The sequence below is a fragment of the Lithobates pipiens genome, unplaced genomic scaffold (assembly GCF_037356315.1).
Source record: "Lithobates pipiens isolate NorthernLeopardFrog02 unplaced genomic scaffold, aLitPip1_a1.2 Scaffold_8, whole genome shotgun sequence".
NCBI classification, from domain to species: Eukaryota; Metazoa; Chordata; class Amphibia; order Anura; family Ranidae; genus Lithobates; species Lithobates pipiens.
Window position 1 is genome coordinate 59,465,233 of NW_027507903.1, and position 14,505 is coordinate 59,479,737.

At 40.9% G+C, this 14,505-nt stretch overlaps 1 protein-coding gene across 1 annotated transcript in view; it reads left to right on the plus strand.

The window, feature by feature from the left end:
* Positions 1 to 12,666, plus strand: part of HDC (histidine decarboxylase) — a 34,017-nt gene extending 21,351 nt beyond the window's left edge. Inside the window, exons 9-12 of the mRNA XM_077473373.1 lie at positions 1,694 to 1,784; positions 2,510 to 2,608; positions 10,506 to 10,607; positions 10,699 to 12,666. Of these exons, the coding sequence (XP_077329499.1) occupies positions 1,694 to 1,784; positions 2,510 to 2,608; positions 10,506 to 10,607; positions 10,699 to 11,385 (979 nt within the window). The 3' untranslated portion in view covers positions 11,386 to 12,666. The remainder of the gene's footprint in view (positions 1 to 1,693; positions 1,785 to 2,509; positions 2,609 to 10,505; positions 10,608 to 10,698) is intronic.
* The last annotated feature ends 1,839 nt before the right edge of the window (positions 12,667 to 14,505 follow it).

Consider the following 14,505-nt stretch of genomic DNA (forward strand, 5'->3'; position numbering starts at 1 on the left):
ATGCAAATGTGTTGGAATGGCCCAGTCAAAGCCCAGACCTCAATCCAATAGAAAATCTGTGGTCAGACTTAAATATTGCTATTCACAAGCGCAAACCATCCAACTTAAAGGAGCTGGAGCAGTTTTGCAAGGAGGAATGGGCAAAAATTCCAGTGGTAAGATGTGGCAAGCTCCTACGGCAGTGATGGCGAACCTTGGCACCCCAGATGTTTTGGAACTATATTTCCCATGATGCTCAACTACACTGCAGAGTGCATGAGCATCATGCGAAATGTAGTTCCAAAACATCTGGGGTGCCAAGGTTCGCCATCACTGTCAGAGACTTATCCAAAGTGACTTGGAGCTGTGATAGTCGCAAAAGGGGGCTCTACAAAGTATTGACTTTAGGGGGGTGAATAGTTATGCACATTGACTTTTTCTGTTATTTTGTCCTATTTGTTGTTTGCTTCACAATCAAAAAAACATCTTCAAAGTTGTGGGCATGTTCTGTAAATTAAATGATGCAAATCCTCAAAGAATCCATGTTAATTCCAGGTTGTGAGGCAACAAAACACAAAAACTTCCAAGTGGGGTGAATACTGGGAAAATTCATACTTATTCTTAGCAAGCCTATTCGTGGGGGGAATCGAGATACAAGACCTTGCTGTATAGACATAGATGGCAGTGAGGAATATCTCTGTCATTCTGCTTTTATTGTATAGGCAAAACATACGAACCATATGAAAGCTGCCTCCAAACATTAGATGGAAGAATAAAGCTCTTTCTACTAACAGGAGTTCACATTGGGTGAACTTGCGTGTTTGTGGCTGTGGAGGGGGGAAGGGAAAGTGTCAATGGATTGGCTATGATCAGCTGAGGAGGACAAATGATTGCTCTTGTACCCTCTGATAAGCCAACACCAGCTTCATCCTTTGCAATCTTCACCACTTCCTTTATCTGTCATGTACACTTGACAGCTGAGTATGGCTCTTCAGACTTAAAGTGGTTGTTAAGCCACTGTATCATCTGTATACCATCCCATCTGTTATATAATGCTATGTGTCCCAGTGCCTGTGATGTATATAAAACGCAGATTTCTACATTATCTCAGAGCATTTTCCGGTGCTCACGTGACTCCTCGGCTCTCTCCTCTCCCACTTTAGCGGGCAGGGCTGCGAATCCCCCGCTGATGCCAGCCGAGAGGAGTGGGGAAGAGGAGCAGAGAGCCGAGGAGTCACGTGAGCGTCGGGGATGGTATACCAATGGTATTGTTTTTTTTTATAGCAGCAGGGGAGGGGGGTGGGAACTGTCTGGAGCTGACAGGCAGGCAGGGGAGAGGACAGAGGAGAGCAGAGAGGAGACACAGCGGATGACGGAAGTGTGTAAACTGACCACAGTTTCAGGTTTTATCAGCTATGATAAACCGTGGTCAGTGTACAGTGGGGAGGGCAGAACCAGGCAGGATCAGCCAGGAGTTTTAGGATATACAGGGGGACAAATTATACGGCATAATCGCTGTGCTGTATAACATGCTTTAAGGGAAAAGGATCTATTTTTTTTTTTTGTTTTAGGGTAACAAACACTGTAATGCACTGATGGTAGATGGATGCTTATTCAGCTGCTCTCTAAAGCAAGATTAAATGGCTTTAGGGTGGCACAAATTTTAACTCTTTGCTTAGACAGACATCTGCTGACATCTCCTTTATTCTGGCAGGGTGAGAGATAAATATAAGTTGCAGCAAACTTTTAGCGTTGACCCCATCTACCTCCGACATGCCAATAGCGGAGCTGCAACTGATTTCATGGTAAGCATTTTTTCCCTATTAGATTGTAAGTTCTTATGAGCAGGGCCCTCTTAACCCACCTGTATTTTATTGTATTGTAGCTGAACTGTCTCCCTGTATATTGTAAAGCACTGCACCATCTGTTGGCACTACATCCTATGTATTAATAATGATAACAATAACAAAATAAAAAGGTACTTAATCAGGCATACAGATTTGCTATCTATCAAGTGCTGATCATTGCATTACCTTATAATTGCATTACCTTATATTTGCTATACTGGATGTGCTCAGGTTGGTTGCATGGTAGGTCTAAGCAAATGTGTAGTTCTCAATCCTGGTATCAAACAGATGAAGATTGTATTGGCAGAGGAAGTAAGGTCTAATTTTAATGCAATAGATTATTTGGTATTAGTTATGGCCACTGTTAGTGATAGACTTGAGTACTAGATTTGCCACATAAGTTTTGTCAGCTGGATGTTTTAAAAAATGAATGTCGTCAGTTAATGACAGATCAGTCATACTATGGCATGTTTAGACAAAACACTGTAAAGTAAAGAGCCCACAGCAACCAGTGAGGTGCTTGAAAACTGTCAGCTATATATTATTTTATGCCAACATCAAAGTTTCACTTTACAGGAGTCACTATTAGTAACAAACAAACAACAGTTGTTTTGACATATTTTGCTAAAAAAAAAAAAAAGCAATAAAAAGCTCTACTCTTCTTTTATTCTTTGACACTGAAGCATTGGCAGATTCCTCTAAGTCGACGCTTCCGCTCCCTAAAGCTCTGGTTTGTGATTCGTTCCTTTGGAATAAAGAATCTTCAGGCACACATCAGACATGTGAGTATAAGTATTCTACTGGCCTGTGCTTGTATAAGTCTATTCATCAGCCAATACAATGCAAAAAACAAAACAAAACCCCCCAAAAAAACCCATTAGAGTCCCCCCATAGAATAGCCATTTCATAAGAAGTAAAGATATACAGAATTGAACCAGGAATTTTATAACCAATCAGTTCTCGGAAAGAATTATAATGTTTTTCAAACACAGGCCAAACCACATTCTGGGAGAGATGGCGCTAGAAAAATAAATAATATTTGTGAGGGCCTATGTGGATGGATTTTGGGCTTGTGCCAATGGCATTAAGCACTTTCCGACTGCAATATAGCTGAAAGATGGCTACAGTGTAATCATCCAGTTCTGGGAGGGTATCAATAGATGTCTTCCCAGAACCCCTCCCCCTGCGCACCTCCCGCGGCAAGCATTGGGTGCGCTCTGTGATCATCAGTGCCATCTCATCAATGCAGCCTATCATTGCCAGTCAGTGCAGCCTATCAGTGTCATCAGTGCATTAGCACACATCAGTGAAGAAGAAGAATTACTAATTCGCTAAATTAAACTAAAAAAATTAAATAAGAAAAACAAATTTTTGGTCTTTTTCATTTGTTTAGCAAAAAATAAAAAAACCCAGTGGTAATGAATTACCTCCAAGAGAAAAGCTCCATCTGCTTGAAAAAAATGATAAAAAAAACTTCATATGGGTACAGTGCTGCATGACAGCGCAATTGTCATTCAAAGTGTGACAGCCCTGAAAAGCTGCAAATTGGCCTGGGCAGAAAGGGGGTAAAAGTGCCCGGTAGGCAAGTGATTAAAGTGGTTTCGAAGGCAGAAGGTTTTTTACCTTAATGCTTTCTCTACGGTAAGGTAAAAAAACCTTCTGCATGTAGTTCCTCTCTCAGCCCCCTCTTATATTTACCTGTGGCCGATCTTGATTCAGTGATGTGCATGAGAGTAGAAGCTCTCTCTGCTCTTTCCTCATTTGCCACAACACAGCAGTGGGAGCTATAGGCTCCCGCTGCTGTCAATCATAGCCAGTGATGAGGGAGTGGGGGGTCATCAATAGACACAGACAGTGAGGCTCAGGATCAAGCACGATGCCTCTCTCCATTGCAAGAGGCTTGCTATGGGGACATTTGGCAAGGGGGGGGGGTATGTTGGGCTGCTCTGTGCAAAACCATTGCGTAGAGCAGGTAAGTATGACAATGGTTTGAGACACTTATGAGCTCATTCAAAACTCATTGACAGGTGCATTTATTTGGCTTGCAGTTAACCTCCTTTTGAACTCGGTTTGACCTGCTTCAAGCAGGCTTTGCATTTCTATAGACCTGCATGGGTTTGTAAAACCGTTTCAAGCAAACTGTCAACTCAGACTCTAATACAAGTTGCTAATTGTGTTCATTCTTTTTCACAAATCACCACAAGATGGTGCCAGATTAAAACAAAACAAAAATATTCTATCAGCTGTACTTTATGCATTTACAGTATAGCTGAAATTTGTTGGTGGATTTCCACAGGACTGCGTGCTGTTTTCACTATATAAATACATCATATGTCTCTCTCTCCCATATATATTGTGTGTGTATATATATATATATATATATATATATATGTTTTTTTTTTATATAAGCAAATGTCTAAATACAATTTGGTTTGAAACTTGATGTTCTTTGTGTATGTGCATGACGCAAGGGGCAAGGAAAGGCCACAGTCATTTTGAATATCAGTAATTGCCTTAAGGAAGCTCTTAGCCCTTGTACACACGGTTGGAGATTCCGATGGAATGTGTTCTATCGGACCGTTTTGTCGGATATTCTGACTGTGTGTGGTCTGCATCGGACTGTTTCCGTCGGAAAATATCCGACGGACCAAGTTTTCCAACTTGCCGGTAAAATTTTCCGACAAAATTCTCCTATCGGACATACTCTGATCATGTGTAGCCTACGCCAACGGACAAAGTGCCACACATGCTCAGATCAAATTCCTAGACCAAAGCTATTGGCTACTAGCCTGAACGTAGTCCCGTCTAACGAAATAACGTCATCACGTTATGTACAATCGGATTTTCCGACAACTTAGTCCGACCGTGTGTATGCAACATCACTTCCGGAATTAATCCGTTAGAATTACTCCGACGGATTTGGTAGTCGGAATCTCCGACCGTGTGTACAAGGGCTTAGAGAGTTTTCTCATACAGAAACTTATGGCCTGTCAACTTATGGCCCACCGCAGAGTATAAAGTTATTTTAGAATATACCATTAAAAGAGGCTGTGAGTTTAGGCGTTATGAAGGAAGAAGAAGCCATTAAACTTCTACCAACTCACCCGATTGCTCCTATTTTTTATAACCTCCCAAAAATTCACAAGCTTGAGGCCCCCATTCAAGGGAGACGAGTAGTTGCCAGCATTGGTTCCTTAGGTGAACTGATGGAGAATCTTATTGTTATTCTGTTAAACCACTAGTTGTGAGACTACCTTCACATTTGCGTGATACAAAATAAAGGTTCAAATGGAATAGTTGATGATAATGGAATAGTTGTCACAAATGGTTCACATATGCTGTCATAATTTTAGACTCATGTATAACTCACAATCTAGATCTACAGGCACTTTGATAACACGTGGACCTGTATACAGTGTTCTCCCATGAACTCGAGTGGTTCATTCCAGAGAGTATGGCTTTTCTTTTCAGACACATATATTTTCTTTTCGATAAAAAATGGAATGTACAAAAACGGGGAGCCTTGATGGGGGTAAAATGTGTCCCCATGTATGCTAATTTGTACATAGGGTGGTGGGAGGAGAAATTCATATACAGTGTCAAAAACCCATACAGAAGTCAAATAGTCTCTTTTTTCCATTATATTGACAATCTCACCTCTATCATTAACATAGAAGTACCTTTAGCTGAATTCTTAAAGTATTTAAATGACAATTCCCTCAATTTAAGGGGGAGTATTTGTCAGAAATCAATCATTTAGATATAATGTTAGCGCCAATCCAGAATTATACTGTTACAGTATGTCCTTACAGAAAACCTACCTTCCTTGTTACATGCAACAGGTGGTCATCCACCTCACGTCCTTAGTGCCTTTTGCAAAGGGCGGTTTATTAGGGTCAACACAACTGTTCCATTCTTATAGATTTTGATGATAAAGCCAGACTAATGGAACTAAGGTTTCAGGAGCAAGGATATAATAAATATGAAGTGAGGGGGCATTTAAAAGCAAAAGAATCCTCTAGGGAGACCCTTTTGGAGAGTTGTCCCTATAGCAGCCGCATCTCCAACCATCCAAAATCTAACACCAATAAAACACCTGTAGTTTTTCATAGAGATATATCTTACAATTATATGACATCATAAATATAAATAGCTATTGACCCATCTTACAAGGAGATCTGGTATACAATGCTGTATACAATGCTATTAACATAAGGCACTAAATTCCTGGCCAGAAAGGCACGCACCATAGGAATCATACTTTCAGCAAGTTTATTTTCCTAAGAAAAACAAGCAATCTGCGAAACCCAAATATATCACTACCCCCTACTGTACCCATAACCATATTCCTTCTTTCCCTAAAATATACATATACATCGAAATAGTTCAAACTGTTCAAGGCCTCTTAGTGAAATTCCGTGGTTTCAAAATAGCTCAACCAATGCAACCTCTGAAATTTCACTTAACCAGCTTGAAAGAACAAAACATTATCTTAAGGTGGCACTTTACACCTCTACCATAAATATCATTATGATTTACATTTAGAATTTAACTTTCAAAATCCCTACTTGCAATATTTTCCCAAATATTAAATCTAGAATCCTTCTGAATACTTTACTGTACAACATTCAGGATCTCCTGTTTTTCTTTTTTTTAAAACAACTTACTTTAACCAGACTACAATGTAGGGTGTTTTCATTGAAAAAACGCTACCTCTCGACACATCCCCCCTACACACCCAAAAACACCTCCATTTGCAACCTTGAGACCATTCTATACCTTCACCCTTAAGGGGTTATCAAAACACATTAAAACATGTACTTAAAATGGAGGGCCACCCTGAAAAAAAAATAAATAAAAAAAATTACAAAAAAATCTAAAAAAAAAAATGAAAAAAATTTTTTTTTTTACTTACCAGAAATGCCTGTTGCTAGGCACATAATCCTAATCTTCCTCTTCCTCCTCCACGGAGATCTTCTGGTCTTCTCTCCTCGTCGTGTTGTCTTCTGGGTAATGTGTCGCGCTGTGTTCTGGGAACTGTGTGTTCCAGAACACAGCACGTCCCATTCACAAAGCGCTGCGTGACTCGCGCATGCGCAGTAGGAAACGGGCAGTGAAGCCGTAAGGCTCCACTGCCTGTTTCCCTTACAAGGAATGGTGGCGCCGGGACCCGAGATCCGAGGGACGGGTCGGCCTCGGGCGGCCGACATCGCGGGCGCCCTGGACAGGCAAGTGGGCTTATTAAGTCAGCAGCTGCAGTGTTTGCAGCTGCTGACTTTTTAAACGGCCCTCCACTTTAACCAATTACACAGCTACTACTTGCAAGCATAATGAGCACTTATGCTCTATACACAAATACATTTGTAAAAGGAGACCTCCTTCATCCTGGAAGGAAAATTATTCCTATTATGCGAATGTACACACATAAACACTTACCATTCTCACAATATCTGGGTGTGAGTAAGGGAGATTCCTAATTCATTTTTGTCCCTATTTCTGACTAAATCCCTACCTGCCTGGGCTCCTTACTTTACCCACAACCTCCACTGCTACCAATGGGCGTGTACACTTTTTCTACAGGGTTACCATAACGCTTAAGGCCAACCTGGGCACAACAATATAGAAGCCCCAGGCTGCGACACCAAACAGTAAGCAACTTCTTCTGGTGGCGTCTTTACTACTGGGGGGGGTGGGACGTGGTGGAAACCCAGGTGTAATTTAGTAGTTGAACAACCCCTCAGCAGCCGCACTCCCTCCCAACAAAAATACTCTAGGTCCCTATTAAATCTAACATGAGCCCAGCTACCAGTGATACTTCTTGAACTATTTAAACATGTTATCTATTTTCTGAGTATTTTAAATTATAACACCAAAGCTGCTAGGGTTCTCCTTTAACCTATTACTCCTAGCCCTAACAATCCTCCCAATTATTATCATCTAATTACATTACCTTCCTTATTGTTGGCACCACTCCATTAGCCACAGATTCTGCGCAGGTAACAGTGTATACAACATGACACAACACGGATTGATTACACACTATTCATTTATATTTGGCTTGTACACAGTGGCGTATCCAAAGTATGGCAGATATGCCAAGTGCCATATCCACATATGAAGGGGGCACTCGTGAGTGGCTGGGTATCACTACCCTCCCGAGTCCCAGTGACTAATGGGGATGAGGGGGTGACCCTGGGAGCAGCCACTGGCTTGCCGCATTAGGGTTCTGAGTGCTGCAGACAGAGATCGGGATGAATTTCCTCCCCCTCCTCTAGCAGTAACTTTCATTAGCCATTACCATGTGGTGGAGGTCACTGTCTGATAGGTAGGAGGAGCCTGTCTTCTCCTTACTGCCTATGGCTATGTGAGTGGGCACCTGGGTGGGGATGGGGATGCAGCTGTCCTGCAATATGCAGGTTCCTATGCTGTGGTGACATCAGTGGGAGAATGGTCCTGTCAGAGTCCATTTACCATGCCAGTGGTATTTATTTTCAATCTCCTTCCATGCTTGGCACATGACAGCAGTATGGTGGCTGGAGTCCCAGCACAGACTGTTCTGCTCTCCACTGAAGTGCTCTCCACGTCTCTCAGCTTGTAAGTAGAACATCCTTACCCATTATGCACAGTTCCAGCACTGGGAGGGATCTGAATGTACAGAAGGGCCCTGATAGTAAAGAGGGGCTCTGATGGTAATGGGGGCTCTGATAGTAAAGAAGGGCTCTGATGGTAATGGGGGCTCTGATGGTAATGGGGGCTCTGAATGTAAAGGGAGGCTCTGAATATAAAGGGGGCTCTGAATATAAATGGGGGCTCTGATGGTAAAGAAGGGCTCTAATGGTAAAGAAGGGCTCTGATGGTAATGGGGGGTCTGAATGTATAGGTGGGCTCTAATGATAATGGGGGCTCTAAAGGTAAAGAAGTTTTGACAGGGGCACAGTTTCAGTCCTTGCCATAGGCGCCATTTTTTCTAGACTCTAGCAGACTTGCAGACACCTCTGCTTGTACAGAATCTTAAATACACAGGAAAGATGGGTGTTATTATTTATTTTCCACCAATGAGAGGTACATGTTCAAATTACATGTTTACTTTACTTATTCACTTAAACAATTATAATAACACATATAGTTAGAATTCTTCACATCTCTGTATCTGAGCAAAACTATTATGTCACTTATTATATCACTCAGAAAAAAACCTATGGTTCCAGACACACTGTCTGGTGACATATGCAAGTTATTCATAATCGTGATTCGATTTCAACACAAACTTACTTCTTAAACAACAATAAATGTACTTACTGCTAAGCAAAATAATACATTTAAAGGAGCAGTCCAGCCTTAGGTCACACAATGCAGTATGAACATTAGGGGGGCTTTTTACAAGACCCTGTCATGTGGTCAAATGAAAGATCCCCATGTAATCACCTAATGTTCGAACAGAAATTCTAACAATGTGTCAATGGTAAAACCAGATATGTTGTCTATGTTATTATATGTACCCTATGTAATATACATGTTGTACACATTTCAAACATAAATACCCACAAAGATACCAACGTTGCAAAACATTTTGTACTGTGTCACACCTCTGATTTACAGTCTTTTAAAGTCCAAATCATCGAGAGGACTGACTGCCCCAAAAGAAGGTGGGACCAGTTTTCCCTTCTCTGTAAAGGAGAAGTATATGAATTTTCAGACTTGACACCTGAATTCTGAGGGGTCGTAGCCATGAATAGAACATTATTCCATTATGAGTGAAATGGCACATATCTTCTGTAATTTTTTTCTTTTTAGCTCCCTTTTCCTATCCTTTCTTTAATCCTCTTCCTCCTCCTACCCTCTTTTGGTTGAACCTTGTCTATCTGTTATCGATTTTTGTAGTTTAACACCCAAGACATTTATCTTTCATATGGATTGCCAATCCACCCCGCACCCCTTTTTTTAGTCTCAACTCAAAATTTCAGCAGAGTATATATATGTCAGAACGGCGCTTTGTAGTAAGTCGGAACAGGTCATTCATCTTTATTTTTTGCTTGCTAATTTACCCAGCAGAGTTCTATTTGGTCTGATGGCTGATGATGCATATAACTCAGAGGTATACTGACACTCCCACCCTGTGTGTGGGTTAAACACATCAAAGGTGGCTTGGGAGGAGACAAGCTGAAGCCAATTTGTCATACCATCTGACCAGTTGGTCTGCCTGTGTGTGCTTGTGTGCTTCCATGTTCTCTTTAAGCATTAAGCAGCAGCCACATTTTGCCTCTATGTAGACATTTTCTTTAATAAAGACCAATCAATGCTGTCCTCTCTTCTTGTAATGGGTGACTGGTCTTGTCTCCACCCCTTCTGTAGTTTTCTGCAGGCAGCCTGTTGTGGGTGGAGCTGCTGGGTCCCTCCTATAGCTCTGCTCTCTGCACAGGTTACATACAACACAGTGATGTCACTACTATTTTTACAAGGTAATAAGTACAATTGAAAAGACATTTGGTACAATCCAATAGAGGAAATTACTATTTGTCTATTGAGGAAGGCATTTGAATTAATGTTTTTGTGCCTGGAGTTTGAATTTAAAAAAGGAACTTGGCAAACAATTGAAATATGTAGCTAGCATCTATAGGCAACAACATTTTTGTGTAATTTCCAGTTTGGTTTATAAATTGTTTGTTTTCATGATTTCAGGGAACTGAAATGGCCAAATACTTTGAATCTTTGGTGAAAGCCGACCAACTGTTTGAAGTTCCTGCTAAGCGACATCTCGGCCTGGTTGTCTTCCGCCTTAAGGTAAGGGAATCTGTGCTTTCAGTGTTTTATTGAGGACTTGACAATGATGACTAGGCCTGGATTAACTTACTTTTTTTTGTCTGTAATACAGGGGCCAAATGTTCTGACAGAACAAGTACTAGCAGAACTTACCAAATCAGGAAATATGTTCCTTGTACCAGCCACAATCAATGACAAGTTTATTATTCGCTTCACTGTCACCTCTCAGTTTACCACTAGGGAAGACATTCAGCGTGACTGGAACCTTATTAGAGAAGCTGCAATAAATGTCACCAATCGACATCACAGTGCCATTCCCGGTGATTGCCATCAGTTACACAGAGAAACAACCATGGAAGAAGACCAGGAAATTACTGTGCAGCCCAAACATGGAGGTTTTAACCCTAAAGACTGGGTTGAGCAGATATCTGAAGATGACATGGATCCCTTTGATGACTGCTTCCCCGAGAGTGTTCCAGTGGCTAGCAAACATAGGCCAGTGTCCTTTAAGTATCGATACTGGTCTACTCATGATAAGAAAAAGACTGCTCGATCCCTTAGCTGCAATAGTGTTCCTGTTCATAATAATCCTAGAGAAAAATTTATTGATAAGATTGTCCCGCAATTTGAACTTCAGAAGGATGGTAGCATTCTGTCCAAGCTGCCAGGAAAGGTCATGATTTTAGAGAAAAATGCTTTTAGGAAATTAATCAAGTTCTACAGTATGCCTAGCTTCCCAGAAATTAGCATTCAATGTGGCCTCAAACTGCCCTGCTGCCCTCTACAAGCGCTTGTGTAGAATACCTGCAGGCCTCCAGTGGCTTTATATTAAATGTGTCTGTTGCTTATACACAAGTCAGCCAATTTATAAAATGGGTTCAAACTCAACCTTTTGATTTCTTACTAAATAATAGTTTTAGATACTGGGTCAACCTATTATTCATTCTTGGTTTAGGTTCCTTATGAACCAAGATTTATTTACCATTTATTTCAAATTTCTACCAAAATGACCACTCCTCTAATCATTGGAGAAAGTGGTGAAATAAGTATGATTACTTCTAAGACCCCTAGCACGTGGGGCCATCCAGCTGCAGTGTACTAAAGCACCAGGAGGGACAGGTGCAGCATCCAGCCCCACTATAGGAAGCCCTTCAAAGTCTATGGAAAACTGTGACTGGACGGGGATGAATGTTATACTGGGTGGTACTGGTGTTTAGGGAGATAGGTGAGGTTCCAGAACACAGGCATAAAGAGCTTGGAGGGACACACTGCAGCTGGATGACCCTGTGTCCAAAAGGCTTAATGTGATCATGTAGCTAACTTTAGCACGTGCTGAGATCATTGGAGACATTCTCTGCATACTGGTGGAAAGTGACAGCTACATGAAGCTTGGTCTTTTACGTTGTCTTTTGCCTCTCTACTTTATATGGAGGCAACAGCTGGTTAAAGTGAAGTCAGTAACCCACTGCTATCACTGCAGGTACCTGAGTCAAGAGGATTTTATCTGCTTATGGCAGAAACACCCCTTATCAACATATAAGATGGCTGACAACAGCGTGCATTGGCAATAGGTACATTTTAGCTTGAGTAGATACACAACTGAAAGAACTGCCATTTTAGTGTAGCGTAGACAAGGTAACTGCACATTTAATAAGCACCAATAAATACAATCTTAATATGCAATCTAATTTATTACCATGTCTCTTATGAAGTTTTATTAAACATGTACATTGGTATATATTTTTAATATAGTTAGTTACAATATACCTAATGTCCCAAGCAGCTTTCATGTCACTTGGTACTATTTGCTGGGCATTTGCTCACTTAGCACTGAAGATGCAGTAAAAAAAGGCACTCACTCAATATATATATATATATATTTTTTGCCAAAAGTAAAATAATCTAAATATTTAACTTATTTAATTTCCAGCCAGTATGACATCCTTGATTTACAAACTGCATCTAACCACTAAACCTTTACATGATTCATAACAATCACAGATTATGTACTCCATAATTTTCAAGTTTAAAATAACCAAATTTATGGCTAATTTCAAGAAATAAAAGCAAAATAAACATTTAGCACTTTCTGTGGTGAATTTACTGTCTTTTCTTCCCCAAAGGGACACGTTTGTCTCCTGACTGTTGTTCTCTGCTTGTAGAATGTTGGAAAGGTTCTGCTAACCCATGTTATGTAGAGCATTGAAGGAGCTGCATTGTTTGTAAAGATTTAAAGTGATTGTAAAAGATCACCTTGTAAAACAACCTATTCCGTTTAAAACTGAAATGAAAGGCAAAACATTTGTGTATAGATATATACTTTTATAAGTGATCACACAATCTCTGTTCTAAGCTGCATAAAAACTGGGGGGAGGAGAAGCAACAGCACACTGAACTCTCCAATGAATGGCTGTAAGGAGGTGTGTGTGTGTGTGTGTGTGTGGGGGGGGGGGGTTCAGGACAAGTCTGATCATTGGAGGAGAGCAGGCTGAGAACCCAGCATAGCTAGAGAACTGACCACGATGTGCTCTCCTGGTTAGTGTGGTCGGTTTCTAATAGGAAAGCAGAGGGACTGACAGAAACATCAGGGATTCCACACAAAGGAAGCAATATAAATAGAACAGGATACTTTTCCACACAAGTACACGGTACAGCAAACACATATCAGGAATATGAAATGCTAGGGTAACAAACACTTTAAAAGTTTAGTGAGTGGAATTCATAGAGAAGGCTTAGAACATTCATCGGGTTTTTATTGCTCCATATGTGCCCCTTTTAAGAAGACTCCCCTTTATTTTGTCCTGTTTACCGTTATCACCCCAGAACAGTAATAGAGGGGAAACCTTCCCATTGGGACACTAGTCCTGCTGATCTTCTATCACTTCCTGTTTTGACTGTGAAAAAGAAACTGAAGATAAATCTCCCCAATGGGACACAGAGTGCAAAAAATGCAGAATGAAAAAAACGTGTTTCCTTTAACCTCTTGCTGACTGCCCCATGCAGATATACTGTGGCAGGGCGGCCGCTCTGCGCCAGATCAAAGACTAGGTGCGTGATCTGGCACCTCTGGGTCTGGAGGGCACACATACACCGCTGGTGACCCGCTTCTGCTGTGATTGGACACAGTGGGATGTTTGCCGGGACCTGCTGATCGTTCGGGAGACTGGCAGAACGGCGGTCTGCCTATGTAAACAGGCAGGCTGCTGTTCTGTGACAACGGAAGGCAGTGATCTTGTGTTTCTGCTAAGCAGAAACACGGATCTCTGCCTTCCCACAGTACAACCACCCCCCACACAATTAGAAAGCACTCCCAGGGAACACAGTTAACCCTTTGATCACCCTTCCCTGCCAGCGTCATTAGTACTGCGTCAGTCCATATTTTTTAGCAATGATCACTGTATTGGTGTCACTGGTCCCCAAAAAGTGTCAAAAGTGTAAGTTAGATGTCCAATTTGTCCTCCGCAATATTGCAGTTGCCACCATTACTAGTAAAAAAATGAAAAAAAATAATATCCCACAGTTTGTAGACGCTATAACTTTTGCGCAAACCAATCAATATACACTTATTGAAATTTTTTTCCTAAAAATATGTAGCATAATATATATTGGCCTAAAATTATGAATAAATAAGATTTTTTAATTTTATTTATTGGGTAGGTTTTATTGCAGAAAGTAAAAAATATTGTTTTTTTTTCAAAAAATAATTTTGTTTATAGCGCAAAAAATAAAAAGTGCAGAGGTGATCAAATACCACCAAAAGAAAGCTCTATTTTTGGGAAAAAATAAAAACATTTTATTTGGGTACAGCGTCGCACATCTGTGCAATCATCAGTAACGCAGTGCGGTATAACAAAAAATGGCCTGGTCATGAAGGGGGGCAAACCTTCCGGAGCTGAAGTGGTTAATTCAGCTTTAAATG